Below are 17,363 nucleotides of genomic sequence, written 5' to 3'. Positions count from 1 at the left end.
TCCCCAGAGGGAAGAGAGCCCCAAACCCCTTTGTATGCAGTTTGAGCACAAAGGAAAGTCTTTGTGTAGTCTCGTTTATTTACAATGCAAAATTCTCAGAATAAATATTAAAAAAAAAAGCTTATCACCTGAGCAAATATGTATTCACTTAATACATTATGTTTTCGGTTATAGATTAAATCAGACACAAAATAGTGTGCAAATAAGACAGTGTAGAACCCAGAGCATAAAATATAGCAATTTAAATGGTATTTACGAAATACAAAACATCTTAATCGCTTTGTTGTCACGGTGGGATGGCTTAAAAAAAGATTTTGATTTTCTGTAAAGTTCACAATGACGAATACCTCCCTTCTGCTGGAGCTGAGGTCAAGCATTAATACAATGCGTATTTCGGAAATAAGGAAAGAAGTCTTCGGAATGGGGGAGGGCCGAGGGACTTTGGTCGCACGTGCATGGTGGCGTACAGTTTATACCGTTTGCTCGGTTGCTCCTCTCAAGAGTTTGAAATTGCCTGCGATTTCGCCCGGGAGTAGACATTTCACAATGGGAGGGGTAGAAGGAAAGGGAGAGGAGGTTCATTTTAAGTCGGCCTTGCCAGAGGTGGGGAGGGAAGACGGAGGACCAGGGTCTGCTGGGACCCAGACCCAGGAGAAGGCTGCGCCTTGCTTGGTCTCTGCTCCTTCCCCGCAGGGTCGACCAGGGTGCCACGCGGAGACCAGCCTTGGTTAGGTGATCCAGGGCAGGCGCTGAATGGAGAAACGTCGTGGCCGATTTGGGAGGCCGAGAGAAAACAATTTCTGACTCTCTGAGCCCCCTCCCCCAAAAGCCCCAATCCGCAGAGGAAGATCCTGGGCGAATTTGATTGGGGGGCGGGGTGATTGTTCCAGCCTCATCAGGAAGCTCCGGGCTCGGGGACAGCAGGCCAGGCACTGCGGCGTAGCGGCCCAGGTGATGCCAGTGGCGGTCGAGGGGCGCCCGAGGTTCCGGGACGCCAGTCTGGGGTTGTGGCACAATGCTGAAGGGTGGGGGCCGGTCCCGCTGGGGCTGAGTGGGGGGACGACATTCAATAGAATGGACTGAAAGACGCATTGGGGGGATGGGAGAGAGGAGAAAAGGAAGGTTATTTTAAAAAAAACTCTTGAGTTACAATCAATAAAATTACTCGCTTAATTAGCATGGTTATTCGGTTAAGCGGAATGCAGTAAAAGCTGGACCTCAGAAAGACCGGGGGGGGGGGAGCGTGGACCCCGGGCTTTTTCCTCCGAGACACCTTTGGGCAGCGGGGGAGGGGAGAGGGTGTGTGTGAATGTGTGTGTGTGCGCGCGCGTGCGAGTGTGCGTGATGGCTTCGCAGATTTGGGTTTTTATCACCCAGCGGAGCCAGCAGCCTCTTCGCAACGGCGCCTTCGCCGCAGGGACTCTCAGGGACCAGAAAGGGAAGCTGCGCGCAGCGCGGTCGGGTTGCCTCTGGCTCTGGCAGGCCAAGCGTGGCTCGGACGGTGCGTGTGTGCTCGCGGACTCGCGTGCAGGGCGGCTCCAGTGACCCGGCGCGTTAGTGTGTGCAGTAGGGAGTCCTCCGAGCACTCCCGGCCCCGCTGTCCGGTCAGGATGCCTCTCCGGTTGGCGCGCAAGGAGGGGGCTGTGGCGGGAGGGGCGGGGACCCCCGGGAGAGAGGAACCCCCGAGTCACCGATCTCTTCTGCTTGCCTCCGCAGACCATGGACCTGCACGGCGGCCGCCGGCTCGGAGCGCGGCCGCCCGCCGAGAAGCCGAGTCCGCCGGTGTGCTGACCGGCTCCGCTGCCAGTGCCGCCGGTGACCCCAGACGCCGCCTCCTGCGCGCCACCCGCGTTCCGCCTGCACTCCGAGCCGCCCCCAGGCCCCGGCCGCGCTGCTTGCTGGAGGCGGCGGCGGGCCGGGGCCGGGGCCCGGCATGGATGGCCGAGACTTCGCGCCGCCGCCGCATCTGCTGTCGGAGCGCGGGAGCCTGGGCCACCGCAGCGCCGCCGCCGCCGCCGCGCGCCTCGCCCCCGCCGGACCCGCAGCGCAGCCGGCCGCGCATTTCCAGCCCGGAAAGTACTTCCCGTCGCCACTGCCGATGGCTTCGCACACAGGTCAGTGCCCAGCCGGGGCGGGTGCGGTGCGCAGGCCCCGCCGCAGCTGGCAACGGTGGCCAGTGCATGGAGCGCCGGCCCCTCCGCTCCTCGGAGCAGTTCTCGGAGCTTTGGTTTCATTTCCCTTCGCAGCGCCTGGCGGGCCGTGCATCCTGCCAGCCCACGGGCTTGCGCCGTTTCCAGCAGCCTTTCCCCGACTACTCTGGGTCTCGCAGGACAGCCCGAGAGTAGGCAACAAGCACAATCCTTCTACTCCTAGCCACCCTCCCCCACCCCTTCCTGCAGAAGTAAATTCTTGCGGAAGCCTCTTTTCTGCATTCTGCATTCACCTCGTTAAGACGTTCTGCGTCTGAGACACCGTGGCGCTTTCTGCGGGGGACAGAACGACTGTGTGGCTGGGGGAGGGGGCCAGGGCGCGCCCGGCCCGCGGATTAGAGTGGTGTGCGCCCCGGGAGCGCTAATGGGAACTGCTAGTGTAAGACGAGAAAATCCTGTTTCTATATAAAGCCTTGAAGTGTCAGGGCGAGAATGGGTTTGCAGGGGATGCATGCGCTTTAACAAGTGCCTCTGGTATCCTGCTAACGCCGGACTAAGCGTGGCCTGAGTGCGGACCGCGCATCCGCACCGCGGAACTCAGAGAGGTGCCTCGCTCGGGATTTCGGTGTAGGCGAGTCTGCGCGCTTTGGCTTCAAGAGGAGAGACCCTGAGTTGTCCCTAGCAGCCCCGGCACGCGCCCGCGTTGCAGTCCCATTGTGTTCCCCTCCCCAGGGTCTGTTCTTGGTAACGCTGACCCAGTCTCTTGGAGCGAAGCCGTAGCTGGCGGGGTAGTCACTGACCAGCGTGGGTGGAGTTGGGGAAGCCCGAGGAACTGCTCGTAGACCTGCTTGGTCACCCTGGCAGATCGGCTTGCTTTTGTTTACAGTTTATTCTAAACATCAGAAATATTATTTGCTGCTTTTATTTTTCAGTTTGGCAGTAGCAGTTATTATTATTAGCTTGATGAACCATGAATACTAATAAAATTATATCTGCTTTAATGGGATTACAATTAGTTTGTGGATTAAAACGGATGGCAAGAACAGGGCTAGATGGGGAAACGTTGGAAGGAAAGGCAGTCAAAAAGAAAAAATGCATTTCCTCAAAAAAAAAAACTGAAACAAACTTGAAATTGCTTAATTACTAGAGGGCCTCCTGCTTTTACAGCACGCGGTTGTTCTGAGTGAGCAGCCCTGGGCTAGAGTGGCCAGCCTCCTGCGGTGTTAGCCGCACACTGCCTGCTCTCCTTTACTGCGGGAGCTCAGGGAGGCTGTGCTCCCTCTCTGTAGACCGCTTTCTTTCTCCCCTCTCTCCGAATTTTTTTACTCTTCTAGATTTATAACTGGGAAGAGAAAGGAGAGTATTTGACTGAGCAATTGGTGATTTTAAAATATCTTTGGCCGATAGCCCTGTGTTCATTGTCTGTTCCTGCCACTGCCCTGAGACGCTGCCCACTCTTCTCATGGCCACTGGGGAGCCGAGGGAGGGCTTTGACGTGGTGGTAGCTGCAGTGGGGACAAGTGCCCAGCTTCCCTTCCAGCCTCTGCTTCTGACTGGGCAGGCCAGTCAGCATGATTAGAGAAGAGAGGGGATGCCTCTGCCCTCTTCCCTCAGTGTGCATTGCCCTCCAGGTTGGTAGGTCACAGTGTTGCAGAGAGCAGGTTTCCACAGTAGTGCCCAGGCTGGCTGGGACAGTGCCCCTTGGGGCAGCCAGGCCAAGCCCAGTTCCCCCATCAGTGCAGGTCACTGCTGCCTCCTGACCCTGCTTGCCCAGCCAGCTCTTGGTCAGCGGCCATTTCCTTCTTCTTGCCCCTGTTTCCAGATCTAGGTAGTACCCAGTCAGGTGGGAATGTGGCGAGGTGGCCTGGACCTTTGTCTTGCTCATGCTAACTTGGACCACGTGGTTCTTGGACTGCAGGCCACTGAGCTGTGAGAAACTGCACCAGGTCCTAGTCTGTGACCCCACACCCTTCCTGCTTCCTCATACACTGGGAGCCCTAGAGGGCTCCCTCTTTTCATGCTGGAGGGCCCCGTGTCTTCTGCTTCTGAAGGCCCAGTTTCTATCCCCTTGGGGACCAGAGGAACCTATTGTGTTTGGAGATCCTGGACTTGGTTGTGTGGGGCTGGAAGCCTTTTGCAATTGCTAAGAGCCAGGATTTCGTATTCGTTTTTAGAGTCTCGCTGCATGTATTTTTAAGACGGGAGTTATTCTTGAGATCCCTGTACTTTAGTTTGTGGGTCCTCATTTAGAGAGAAAAAGATGGGGTGAAGAAGTTAAAGAATTTGTCTTTGGATCTTGTGTGTGGATCCTGTGTGCAGATTCCCAAATAGCCACCTTCTTGTAGTCTCCCCTCTCTGTGGATGGATGGCCTTGGCCCAGGGGCCAAGGCTGCAGTAGTCCAGCCTGCCCCTCCCTGCCCCAGCTGCCGAGCTGAAAGCAAAATTGCTGGGGAAGATTCTTCCCCGTGTCTGCGTAGGATGCAGACATCCAGGCTGCAGCCCCCGGCTCCCCGGGAAAGCGTCCTTGTGTGGTGTGCTCGCCCCACCTGCCTGGTCAGACTACTGCTCAGACTGGGCTGAGGGTCCCTCCACTGCTGCCCTGCTTCATTACCACCTGGTGCTTCCACGGTGTCCGCTTGCGAGACCCTAAAGGGGGAGTGCTGGGCTCCCAGCCCTCTCCTATTGTTTCCCAAAAATGAAAGTGCGGGTAGCTTTCTGTCCGAGCGGTAGGGTTTATGGTAAAGTGCTGTTCCCTTAACCTTGTCACAGAGAGGCACAATTAAAATGTTTGGAACCATTATTTTCAGTGTTAGATTTTAATACAGATGGTCCGGAGGCAAAACTGTGAAATCTCGGGATGGGGGAATGCACAGAAAAGGAAAATCAACTCGAACCTAGGTTTTCTCCTCTGTCTTACTGCCTGGAGTTGCTTGGGGGGGGGGGGGGGAATGTCTCCTCTCCCCGGGAACCGGTTTAATCAGGAGGTAGCTGCCCCAGGGAGAAACTTGGGAGCTGTGTGCTCACCCGCCCCTCCCCCCCCTTCCGGCTGGGTCAGCTCCTGTCCTGTGCTCCTAGAGTCCCCCCCTAAGGTTGGGGCTCCACCAAGGGGCTGGTTCACTTCTTGGTGTGAATCTCCTTTTGGACTCTTCTCCACCCCTTTTGGCTTTGGGACGTGATTTAACTTGGCCTGTGCAGCCATGTGTCTTGGCTGCGGCTTGGGGGTGGGGGGGATCGGGGCAGGCCGTTTCTGGAGTAAGATGCCAACCTACTTCCTGTTAAAGGCACTTTGGATGACCAGTCGTCTCTAATGTAAAATCATGAAATAATCACCCAAACTCCACCTAGCCCTATAGATTAAAAAATATATACATATTCTGGTGAGTAAAGACCCCATCGAGAGTGTCCCTCCCATCATGTGGGGTTTTTGTGTGTGTGTGTGTGTGTGTGTAAGAAAAAAAATACATTTTCGTAAATACCTCATTAGCTGCACCGTGCGAGAGTGTCTCTGCAGCAGTTACCAACATTAAGTAGGTGTGAAAGAGTTACTTTCCGAGCTTCTACCCATCCCGCTCCGTAGTGACAGAGCTAGACATCAAAGCTGCCGCCGTGCCCAACAGAGCCACAGGGATCCGGGAATCTGGCGGCTGCATAGACTGGGGTGGCTGTGGCAGCCGCGCCCGCTCCACCGAAGCTGTTTTTGGAAAGTGGGTTTTTCCTCAGTGGGGCCCGTGCGGCCACCGAGTCTGATTATTCCTGTAGGGGGACGCTGAGTGCTCCTTTGGAGTATCCAGGTCACGTGAGCAGTAAGGCGAATTGGTGGCCGAGGCAGGAATGGCACAGAGAGCATATCTCCCCCGGAAAACACCGCACCCCCAAACACTCCCCAGTTATTCTTAGAAATCTCCCTCGGCTCCCTGTGAGACAGGGTTCAACAGCCTGCACAGACAGGACAAAAACGCATAGGAGGTTGTTAGAATAACATGGATGAAGCTAAAAATACCCCTCAGAAACACACATAAAAAAGCCAAATCCAACAACAGAACGAGCTAAAAATATTTCAGGCTTTGGCAAAGAGCACAGAGTTAAATAAATTATACAAGAGCCATTCATGGGAGCAAGTTGACTTTCTCTCTTACGGGAACTTGGTTCAAGCTAATAAAAATAATAATTTACTAGCCACTGAGCTTCGCGTGAGTTTAAATTTAATTGGTGGGGCTTCTGGCGTTTGTCACTTCTTGGCGATTAGTGGGCTTGCCCTGGCCTGGGGCAGGGGGAGGGTGTGCCGAGGCCAGGGTCCCAGGCACGGGGGCTCTGGAGAGCAGAACCCAGTGCTAATACGCGAGGCCCACAGGCCCGAGGAGGCGGGAGGCTGCTTGCGGTTGTTTCTTCCAGGAAGGCAGAGAAGGAACAAGCAAAGCTTGGCTATTTTAATTTGATAAATGATTGTACACCTTTAAGAGTGTGTTTTAACAATCAAGATACACTCCAGCAAGTTGATAGGATGTTCGCTGTCAACTTACATATGTCATCAGGGCAGGCTGTGAACATAAATAACGTGGGAGCTTCAGGATGCTCACGGGCTCTGGGAGGGGAGGCAGCAGGTCGCACCCCAACCCCTCAAGCCCCCCAACCCCCGCCCCGGGTCTGTAGCCCTAGCCAGAGGAGGAAAGGGGTGTGGGAAATGAAGGCTTCTTCCTACTTGTGAGATTCAGTTGGGATCCTCCTCTATGAGGAGGTCTCTCCTGCCAAAATAAAAGGACCAGGGTTTCTTGTTCAAGAAAAAACATGTGGAGTTAGACGCGGATTTTTAGGGAATCTGTTTCCCTGGCATTTTAAACTTCCATTCTGAAGTTAGGGTCAGGGTGGCAGCTTGGCTCTCTTTTCTTCCCTAACTCCCCATCCTGCTGACCCTCCTAGCTCCCCCAAGGACTACATTTCCCAGAATGCTTTGGTTTCGCTTCCAACTCAGAGCTTGGGACCCTCAGGGTTCCTGTACTGGGAATTCCCAAGCACAGCCGATAAAGTTTAAGCAGCACCACTGGGAATCACAACTTTCCGGCAGGGCAGCAGAAGGGAGCAATGGTGGTCACCCCGGTTACTCCTTGCCCTTCTTTCTCTGGGGCCCCTGGAATGCTGCTGTGCTCTGAATATAAGTCCCACAGTGGGGTATGCTGCCCTATCCCCTGGATCCCGTGCAGCCGCCTTGATTGTAGAGGTCAAAGTCCCAGGAGTGTTCTTCCCTACCTCCTCACCCCTGCCCCAGCTCAGCCTGCGTCCTCCTTCAGAGTTACATCGGAGGGGCCTGGTGGCCCTGACCAGGTCCTGGCATGGCTGGGAGGTCTCTGCCTAGGCCCTCCTTGAGGAAATGCCTTTCTGCATTATAGACCAGAATGATTCTGGAGCTTTCCCAAAAGAAACCCAGGACACAGCTGCCTCGGGCGCTTTGGCAGGTAGGCCCCTGGAGCTCTGTCCAGAGGTTCTCAAGTCCCTGCTCCTGCAGGGGAGGTGGCCTGCCCAGGAGGCAGGAGGCTGCCAGGACCAGGTTGGGTGTGTGTATCTCCTTAGTCTGCAGATGAGCGAGCCGTGAATCAGCTTCAGAAGTCAAAGCACGTGCTCTGCCTCTTTGGCAAATTAGGGGACTCGCTCTGTCCCATGTCCAACCCCTTTGCCTGCCAGGGAACGTGTCCCCTGGGGTTCCTGGTCCCCATTAACCTCTGGGACCTCATTCCCCTCCCCAACAGACATGGTGTAACAAGCAAGAAACAGAGTCCCAAGCACTGTGCAGCGCCTAGAAAATCACCTCGCAGCCCTGCTGTGCTGGGCAGGAGCAAGGCCTCGAAGGGCCTCCGGCACGGGACGACGCTCCTCCTTGGCTCCGACGCCCTGCCCGCTGACGTTTTTATGGGATAATATACCGTTTAGATCACGCAGGCCTATTTGTCAGTGGGCTGCCCCTGTTTGTCGTAATATATAATATCACTGCCTCCTGTGGCCCAGTGAGCAGCTGCCACCACAGGCTTGGGGTGTGGGCTCAGGGGAGGGGTGGGTGGGTGCCGAATGAGGGGGCGCCTGGGCCCTGGTTACGAGATCAGCTCCGGGCTCACAGCAGACCTCAGGCTGGTGGAGGGGTGTCTAATGTCCACGCTTTTAGTCATCAAGCTGGTGTTTGTAGGTGGCGGCTGCAGCTGTCTTCATGGTTAGGTTCCAGATTCCGTGGGCCAGGAAGCATCTCTTTGATTCTGACCTGGGGGGAGCAAACAGGTGGGTCAGCTCCTGTCCCCGTCTCCCCCACCACCACCACCGCCAACAAAGAGTCCAGTGTCTGGTCGGGAAGGCTTTTCGGCTGGCTTGAGGCACTGCGCCTTCTGGGTTATCGGTAGGCTGACCGCTGTGTGCCTGGAACTGGAAAGGAGAAGCAAGCAGAGCAGCCCACTCCTACCCTGGGGCAGGGACTGGGGGGCTGGAGAGGAGGATGGGTTTGCCTCCCATCAAGGCGTCTGAACAGCAGGTGGGGGTCTGCAAGGCAAAGGGTAGCTTCGGGGGGCTTTGCTTTCTGGGGTGCCCTGCCCAAGGAGAAGAATCAACTCTACTGAGTGAGAAATGAACCAGCTGGCTAGGTTGTCATGTAAGAACGGGGCTCTGTTGGGCTTTTCCCCAAGCCTGTTGGTCCTGTGGTAGAATGGGGGGGGGGGCGCTTTCCCTGTCTTCTGCAAGGAGTTCCAGAGGAGGAGCCACGGACACCCATTCCTAGAGCCAGGCGGGGTCCCGCTGGAAGCAGAGCAGGGCAGGATGAGGAGGACCGCCCTGTGCGGGAAAGGGGTGGGCTGAGGTGAACACATGCAGATACCAGGGTAGGAAACCTAAAGAGTCTAAACTGGGGGAAGGGCACCGTGGTGAAGGAGCTACTCTTTAGGGTAGGTGCCCCTTGAGACCTGGCAGGTATGCTCTCTCCCTGAAGCAAAAGCCCGAACTACACACCTGGGCATAGCTTTCTAGCTGCCACCGCCCTTGGCCCAGCCAGCAGCCAGTGAGTGAAGCACACGTGACCCACCATGTGTACATGTGTCAGTTCATGCCTGTGAAGCACATGTGACCCACCGTGTGTACATGTGCCGGTTCACACCTGTGAAGCACATGTGACCCACCATGTGTACGTGTGCTGGTTCACACCTGTGAAGCACATGTGACCCACCATGTGTACGTGTGCCGGTTCACACCTGTGAAGCACACGTGACCCACCGTGTGTACATGTGCCGGTTCACACTTGTGAAGCACACGTGACCCACCGTGAGTACGTGTGCCGGTTCACACCTGCTCACTGTTCTCACACTTGGGGGCAGGTCTCCCAGCCTGGATCCATGCTCACTTTTGTGCTGGTCCTCTTCCTCCAGGATGTCCTGTATCTCCTGCTCCACCCTTTGATCCCTTCCACTTACTGAGGGAGCGGAGCTCCGGGCACCATGACCCTCTGTGGCACCACCCAAGACCTCGTCTAAGCTAGCGAGTGCTGTGGGGCCTGTGTACCCCGTGCCGTGGAACCCTCTCTGGGTTCTCCCTGGACCTGGCCTTGCCCTCTTCACTCCTCTCAGAGAGGTGTTCCCATGTCAGATCCCTGGCCAGTTCCCCAGCGTAGCCATCTACCTACCCCATGTTTGAAGCCCTTAGGGCTTAGCTCTGCTGTCCCTCTCTCGAGTGATGCCTCTATCCAAACAGTCTCAGCAAAGTCCTTATCAACAAGGTCTTTCCTACTCCGTGCCACTCCAGGCCCCGGTTTCTCTCCTCTTCCCTGTTAGCCCTCATTGTCTTTTTGCTTGGCTGTACCTGGTACAGGAAGGACTCACACTCAGTCCGATCTCACTCAGCTCCTTGCCCCATCCCTCTCCATGCAGACTGCTCTGTCCCTGTGGTGAGCCGGCCCCTAGAGGACTCGTCCTTCTTGTCCTGTGCTACTGCCCCCTGGGCCCTGCCAGTTCTGAGCAGGGACTAGCTGCTCTGACCAACCAGTGCTACTATGCACTGTATCACCCTAGACCATCAGGTCCCTTGTGGGAAACTTGCCTGGAAATCAGTCCCCGTTGTGAGACTTTTTACAATCCTTCAGGTATCCTAAAAATAAACTTTTAATTTCTTTAAAGTAACCCTAAAATTAAAACTAAATTAAATTACAATATATCTTAGGCTAACCCTGAAAAAGCCTTTATCACTTCTGAACATAAAGTAAACAGAAAAAAAACTGTACACAGTATGGTTTGACCTTTATAACACATTGCAGATTTGTGGTAAATAGGAAAAACCCAGCAAGGCCAAGTCCAGGGGGCCCTTTAATAGAAGATGGTCAGGGAATGCGGCTTCAGATACAGAGTGGGAAGTCTTAGTCAAGTTATTGCCAATGCAAGATTTAGACTCCTTAGGATAGAATGCTTATTAAATCATTTAGCATGTGTTACTTGCTTAATACTGTTTATGCAGGTTGCAATCCTAATCTTATACTTGATATCTGTTCCTAGTGTATATAGTTTTGTATTGGGTTTGAAACTCTTATTTAGACAAAAGGGGGAGGTGATGGGGAACCTCTGTCAGCCAAGGAACTTTAAGAGGTGTGACCTTTTGGGTACCCCAAGAAAACCGCTGGCCCGCCCAGCATTCTTTCATGCTCTCTCTGTGCTTCCCGCACTACACAGAACTTCTCGCTCCTGTTCCGTGAGTTTGTCCCTTATAATAAAAAATATGTGTAATTGATATATCTTGGAGTTAGCCTGGGATTCTTTGACCCACGCCCTTCAGCAGAAAGGCAGGGGCTGCAAGGATGGTGGGGGGGACCGCGGGACCCGTCCTGGCCCACCCTGCAGTGCCTGTTCCCTCTGCCTTCTTGGAGGTTCCCTGTGCGCTCCCACCTTGCCGTGAACGCGCCTTTATAGATCCATTAGTTCTTGCAGGATAGTTAACAAACGCATCAAATTATCCTCAGCGTCCGCAGCTTCAGACAGCCAATGTTTATTATTTCGGGTTCCGTAGGTCAGGAATCTGGGGCATGGGGTGGACTCAACTGCAGGCATCTCACCAGTTCTTGTCCCTGGGGCCAGCAGGCATCCTTTAGCCTGGCAGCAGCTTTACTCAGAGCAAAGGAGAGGAAAGGGCAAGTGGGGTGGAACCCACAGTCTCTACGCGCTCCCTCGGAGCTGATGGCCTCTGGCTTCTATGGCATTCTAGGCCTATTCCACCTGAGGTCCCAACCATTTGTGTGTGTCCTGGGAGGGGACACCAAAGGGTACGTGCCAGAGCACTGGAGGCTATCCTGGTAACCCCCACAGCTGTAACAGGCCCACTGCACCCCGCCCTCCCTGGTCTCTGGATACTGGCTAGGGCTTGATTCCTTCAGATCCAAGCCTCATCCCCACTGGAGTCTCTTGTTCCTTTCTGTGTCTAGCTCAGCCCCTCGGTATCCGAAAGCTGACTCCACCATCCCTTGCCCTGCTTCTCTGTCCCGGCTTCTCCTTCAGATGCCCCCATCATGGCTGTAGACTCCACTGTGAGCTGTACCCGCTCTACAGAGCCCCCTGGAATGTGTAAACCACCCCCTTTCCCAGTCAGAACATTGCTGTCTACCACAGACCCAGCAGCCTGAGCCCTGAGGGAAGCCTGCTCCTTCCCTAGGGGTTCCTGTGGGTTTGTGTGAGACAGGGCCGGAGCTGCGGGTCAGGGCGCTGGGGCTGTTTATGGCTTCCTCAGATTGCAGGCTGGGCTAAGGTGAGGGGAGATGACCCTGGAGCCACACGGTCTCCGCACAGCCCCTCAGGTCTCCTTCTGTGGCCTGGAGAGCAACAGTTTGTGTCCTCTGACCTGGACAGTGTTTCCCCCAGCCTTCTGTTTGCCGGCTGGCACCCAGGTGGGGTCAATGTGCTGGGATCACCTTGGTGCTTACCCATCCAGGCTCCAGCGAAGGCCCTAACCAGACCCTACCTTAGTCCAGGCCCTCACCTCCCTATAGGAGGCAGCGGATCCTGTGTCTGGTGCTAGAACAAGCTAATCTGAGCATCATGTGCATCTACATGTCAATCATGGTCAAGCTCGTCCTCCAAGGCTGTTGGGGAATACCTTCGAGAACCAAGCCTTCAAACTCTAAGCAGACAGGGTAAAAATCAGTTAGTGCCTTACCACCTCTGCCCTGAGATCAGGACCTGCCCAGCATGGTGGGGACTTCAGTGAGGTCATCCCCTTCCTTTCCCACCACATACGTGCCAAGGAGGGAGTTCCTCCTGCTGTGACCCCTGACCCCATGACTTGTGTGACCTGTGGCCCAATCTGCTTCAGTGAGTTAAGGGTGGGACCTGGCATCCAAGGATGGAAGTGTAGGTAAACGACCAACCTTTCTGCTGGATCTTCTCCTAATGGGGTTCATAGATTCCCCCTTAGGCTGGCCTCCTCTGGTAACTGGCTCCATTCTGAGCCACTCTGTGCAGTGGGTATGACTTTTTCAGCCCCAGAAACTCCCTCACTTGGCTCACCAGAATCCTAAGAAGTTACCATATTTCTGCCTTGGGGTTGAAGTTTGCTTTTTGCTCACAATGAGTGCCCTTAGGTCTAAAGCCGTGTCTCCTTTCCATGCTGAAGGGAGCAGGCATGGCCTGCCACAGCGGCACTGCTGGGGAAACATCCAGCAGAGAGGGAGAACCGGGTGAGGATATGCCCTTCTCCTGTGGCTGGAAAGGTGGAAACAGGGCACAGCCTGAGCCCTGCGGTCCTTAGCGTCACTGTGGGGCCTTGGGCGTCCTGATCTCCACATGGAAGCCACTACTGGATACTTCCGTACCTCCGAAAGGGGTATGGACTTGCAGACAAGACTCAGTGTCCTGGGGGCTGAGGAGTCCCCACCTCCGCTCAGCAGCTGCCACAGTGATGCAGTCTTGCTGAAAAGTGGCCCTCATTGCGCTCTGATTGGGTTTCCAGACCCCTCTGTCCCACACTGAGCCTGTCGAGACCCAGAAGCCTTCAGGGCTTTCTGCTACAGAGCCCGGTCTCTCTCCTGCCACTCAATGCTTTCTGGGCTCTCCGTCCTTCCCTCTCCCGCCCTGTCAGGTGTGGAAGTACCTGAGGCTGGAAGGTCTTCCCGGCAGCCAGGACCTACCTCTGGGAGAGAGCACCAGGGTTGAGTCGGGCAGTTACTTCCCTGTTTTCTCTGTCCAGAATTCCTGCTCTCCAGAGTGTAAGGCAGCTAGCTGTGTTGTGTGTCTTTCTCAGACCTTTTCTTTTTTGTTTGTTTGTTTGTTTGTTTTGTTTTGAGACAGGGTTTCTCTGCGTAGTTTTGGAGCCTGTCCTGGAACTTGCTCTATAAACCAGACTGACCTCAAACTCACAGAGATCTGCCTGCCTCTGCTTCCCTAATGCTAGGATTAAAGGCGTGCACCACCACCGCCCAGCTTCCTCTTCCTTTCTTAGTCTAAGACTGGAAGATCTCTGCCCCGGGTTAGCCCAGGAGTGATGACTGGCACTGGATCAAGTGTCACAAGAGACAGGTGCCAACTCAGCCCCCGGACCTGCAGCAGAGGGTCCCCTGCTGTGCTGAGGAATTCCAGGGAGGAGCCTTCGCTGGGAAGTGGTCCCTGGGGATCTTCAGCCTTGAGAATTTGAGTTTGGGAGGGCCACCAGTAGTTCCCTCTGGAAGAGAGCACAGGGTGAGTCTCAGAGTGGCTGGAGTCCGTCATACCTGAGATGGTTGTCTGGGAAACGACAGTCTTCTGTCACTGGCAGCAGGGACCAAGGATGCCCATGGCCCCGCAGCATCCTTGCAGAGAATAGTGTCCCTTGGGCGCCAGGTTACTACAGCTATGCCAAGCCATGCTGGGATCCATGCCCTGGGTGCCTTCCTTCCCAGATATCAAGACAGCTGGTTCCTATGGCCAGCTGGAATTCTTCCAGCCCAGTGTGGCAGCTGACCCAGGGCCAGAGGCAATGGCCACCATGTATATGTCTGCTGTCCTGCCTACTTAAGCCCTTTGATACAGGCCAGTGTCTGCCCTGCCTACGTGTGAGGTACCGAGAGGTGTCTGCCCCATGCGCCTGAGTCTTGCTAGGTGTTACAACAGAGGTCCTCAGGTCCTCTAGGAAGTACAAGCTAGCCCAGACTCTCAACCTTATAGCTTGCCTCAGGGCACCGTGGGAAGCTGCCTGAGGGACATGACTGGCCCTTCTTCCCCTCTAGCAGATGTGGTACTTCCCAATTCTCAGACCATTAGTGTTGGCCAGGCAAGGAATCCTGCAATTCATTTCTGTGGGAGTTTGAGCTCAAGCAAGAAGTCAGTCTGTCCAATTCTGAGCACCCTGTGCAGCAAAGAGGCCCAGGCTGAGAGAGCCTCAACATGGATGCCTGCTGCTCAGGGCCAGGCCTGGGTGGATGATTAATGGGGTAGCCTCTGGGTATGGGAGACGGTGGGTGCGGGAGACGGTGGGGGAAGAGAGGTACTGGGAAATACAGGGTACTGGCCCCGGGAACACCCAGTGGCCCTTTGTCCCTGCAGTGCGGTGCATCTGGGGTTGTGGGTGTCCACAGAATGCTAGGCCCTGACCACAAGGACCGAGGGCTCGCACCTCCAGGCAACCGATGATGTCGGTGAGCATGGATGGAGCCACGGGAGTGGGGTCACATGGAAGGATAGGAACCTGTCTCTAGCAGCTGTAACCTCCACCTTCCCCCACATCCTTAGCCTCTCAGGCTGTCCTGTCCCTGAAATATCAACTCCATGCAGTCCACGTCGTCCCTGTGGGTGTTGGATGGGTCAGAGGGGTCACATACGGAGCACTGGTCCACTCGTCAGGAGGGAAAACCCAGCCAGCCCGGTGAAGTCAGTCACCTAGAAAACGTGAGCATTCTCCCCGTGGAAGTTCATCCTGCCGGAGTCTGTGTCCCTGGTCAGATGTCCTTTGTCCTCTGCCTGGCGACAGTTGAAACAGGCTATGTTCAACAACGTCTTCATCCTCAAGGGTTGGGGACGTGGGTGAGAGGCTAGGTACAGGAGAACAGGGTGGGTGCCCACAGCTGGATCGGAGCTTCCGGTCCTGGTGGGGGCCACTGCTTCGCCGAGAAGAGACCCAAGCGTGCGTATGCCTTTGTAGGTCCGTAAGAGTCTCTGTGTAAATGTGTTTGTGTGAATGTATGCTGTGAACATGGCTGCATTTGTATGTATAGCTTTATATGTGAGCATGCATGGGCGTGAGGTTCTAGTAAACTACACTGGGGTGGCCTTCCTTTATGTGGCTAGCCTATTTCAAGGCAGTGGGAAGGGACGTGCCCGCTTTGGTGGCTGAAGCTGTCCAAGCTGGGGTGTGTGGCTCGCAGGAGTGGTGCTGAGCAGTCCTGGTCACCTCCTCACACCCATACGGCTCATCTCAGCACCCTGAGGAGAGTCCTGGGCATCTGGGAGAGGTCCTGGATCCCTAGCTACCCAGGGAGGGAGGGGAGACAGAAGGGAAGGTGTGCCCCTTCCCCCTCCTGCAGCCCCACCCCCGCCTGCCTGTCCTGGGACACTGAATCACTCTGGGAAGAAGTCCAGCCCTCCCCCCCCAGTGGGGAGCCTTGGCCACCCCGCCTCCTGTCCTAGCCAAAGGGCTAAATTTACTCTTTTAATAAGAACCAGACTTATATCCGATTTTCCTTTTCTTTTATTAGTTCTGGGCTGTCGGCTGGGCCTGTCCTTGTCATCATTGCCTCCCGGCCTTTTCCATGGTTGCCCAGTTGAGTGGCTCAGCAACCACAGCGCTTTCCTATTATGGCCTGAGAGTGGCTTCCTTTGGGACTTCCGGAAGGTTCTCTCGGACTGACTGAGGGGCTTCCCGGGTGAGGTGATTATTCCCAGGCCACCCCCATGTCCCCAGGATGGGCCAAGCCCAACGCCCACTGCTCAGCATTCTTGGCCTCCCCGTTAGCCCCCGCCCCAGGCTGTGGTTCCAGGACCTTCCACAAGGCCTCCTTCCTCCTCTTTTCTTTTGTTCTCCTCGCTGGGCCTGTCTTAGCCTCTCCTCTGCCAACGACCTTCATGGAGCTGGCTTTTGTGGGCTCTGTGGAGACCAGGTGTCCTCAGCCCCTACCAGGGCTTTGGGCGCAGAAGGGGAGGATGCTGAGTCACCGGCCCACACCTGCTATCAGCAGCCCTGAAGGTTTAGGAAACTCTTGCCCGAGCTTACGATGGTGCCTGCTAGCAAGGGGGTCTGAGGAAAGCTGGATCTTGCTCCCGGAGGTGCTGTGGGGATGGCCTGCCAAAGTGCTCCTAATTCCCGAGCCACTTTCAGGTCTGGGATTTTCCTACCCGAAGAGACGCATATAGAAGGCTGCATTCCTATGTCAGAGGTCTTAGAGTGGTCATCTGGGGCTGACTTCCTCCTACAGCCAGCTTGGCTGTGGCTCCACACCAGGGGGGGCAGTGGGCAGACTCAGCAGGGTCCACCCAGGCCAGTCAGCATGTGTCTGGTAAAGACCCGACACTTGGGAATCGCTTTTTGGAGAATGTGCATAGTCTGTGTGCCCTAAAGGCTCCTATGCAGCCACAGGTGCATGCTCACAGTTCCACACTGTAGATGTGCATGCACAGCCGGTGCTTGTCACACACCAGGAGACACGAGACACGCCCTGCGAGAGCTTGCATAAGGTCCCATCCCACCTTCGTCATGTCTGTGGCTCCCCACATCTTCAGGTGCTGGAGCGGATGGAAATGCCATGGGTCTCCGTACCCACAGACCAATGCACACCGAGGACGCCTCTACACCTTGCCTTGGGGAGGAGTCTCAGAATTCCTTCTCTACCAGGGCTTGGCATCCCCACTCTTAGCCCCTCCCCCTCCACGGGGCCGTGGAGGGATAGATAGATGATAGATAGATATCATTCAGCTTCCAGGCAGGCTAGACTGGAGCCCTTTCTTCTGATCCTCTGTCTAAGCGGAAAACCCTGTGTGGAAGGTCTGTTCTCCCTAGGGTTTCTGGAATGAGAGGAATGTGGGGTGGGGCCGGAGGGCTGTCTCTTCCTGCGCAGCTCCCTCTGGGGCAGGCTCAGTGTGAGAGGAGAGCCTCTCTTCCCACCAGCTGCCCCAGGATGCTCATCTTTCCAATTCTCTGCCACTTTTGGTGTCTCCCAGGGAGACCAAAGACTAGTTGGTGAACCCGATGTCTCCATTGCCTGGTTAGCTCTACAGGGGACCCAGGGAGGCAGAACAAGAAGCTGAGGGT

The 17,363-nt window shown here is 55.5% G+C and overlaps 1 protein-coding gene across 4 annotated transcripts in view; it reads left to right on the top strand.

Annotated features, from left to right (window-relative positions):
* Positions 1–718: 718 nt before the first annotated feature.
* Bahcc1 (BAH domain and coiled-coil containing 1) overlaps positions 719–17,363 on the top strand; it is a 56,470-nt gene continuing 39,825 nt past the window's right edge. For 3 of the 4 annotated variants that reach the window (XM_075989866.1, XM_075989867.1, XM_075989864.1), the window contains exons 1-2: positions 719–951; positions 1,717–2,114. In XM_075989866.1, coding sequence (XP_075845981.1) covers positions 1,934–2,114 — 181 coding nt within the window. In that variant the 5' untranslated portion in view covers positions 719–951; positions 1,717–1,933. Of the gene's footprint in view, positions 952–1,713; positions 2,115–17,363 lie in introns of those variants that run through there. The other variant, XM_075989865.1, reaches the window with a different exon arrangement.

This window comes from Microtus pennsylvanicus, chromosome 11 (genome assembly GCF_037038515.1).
Source record: "Microtus pennsylvanicus isolate mMicPen1 chromosome 11, mMicPen1.hap1, whole genome shotgun sequence".
Lineage (NCBI taxonomy): Eukaryota > Metazoa > Chordata > Mammalia > Rodentia > Cricetidae > Microtus > Microtus pennsylvanicus.
Note: the sequence above shows the minus strand (reverse complement) of the source record. Positions and strands in the feature narration are given on the sequence as shown.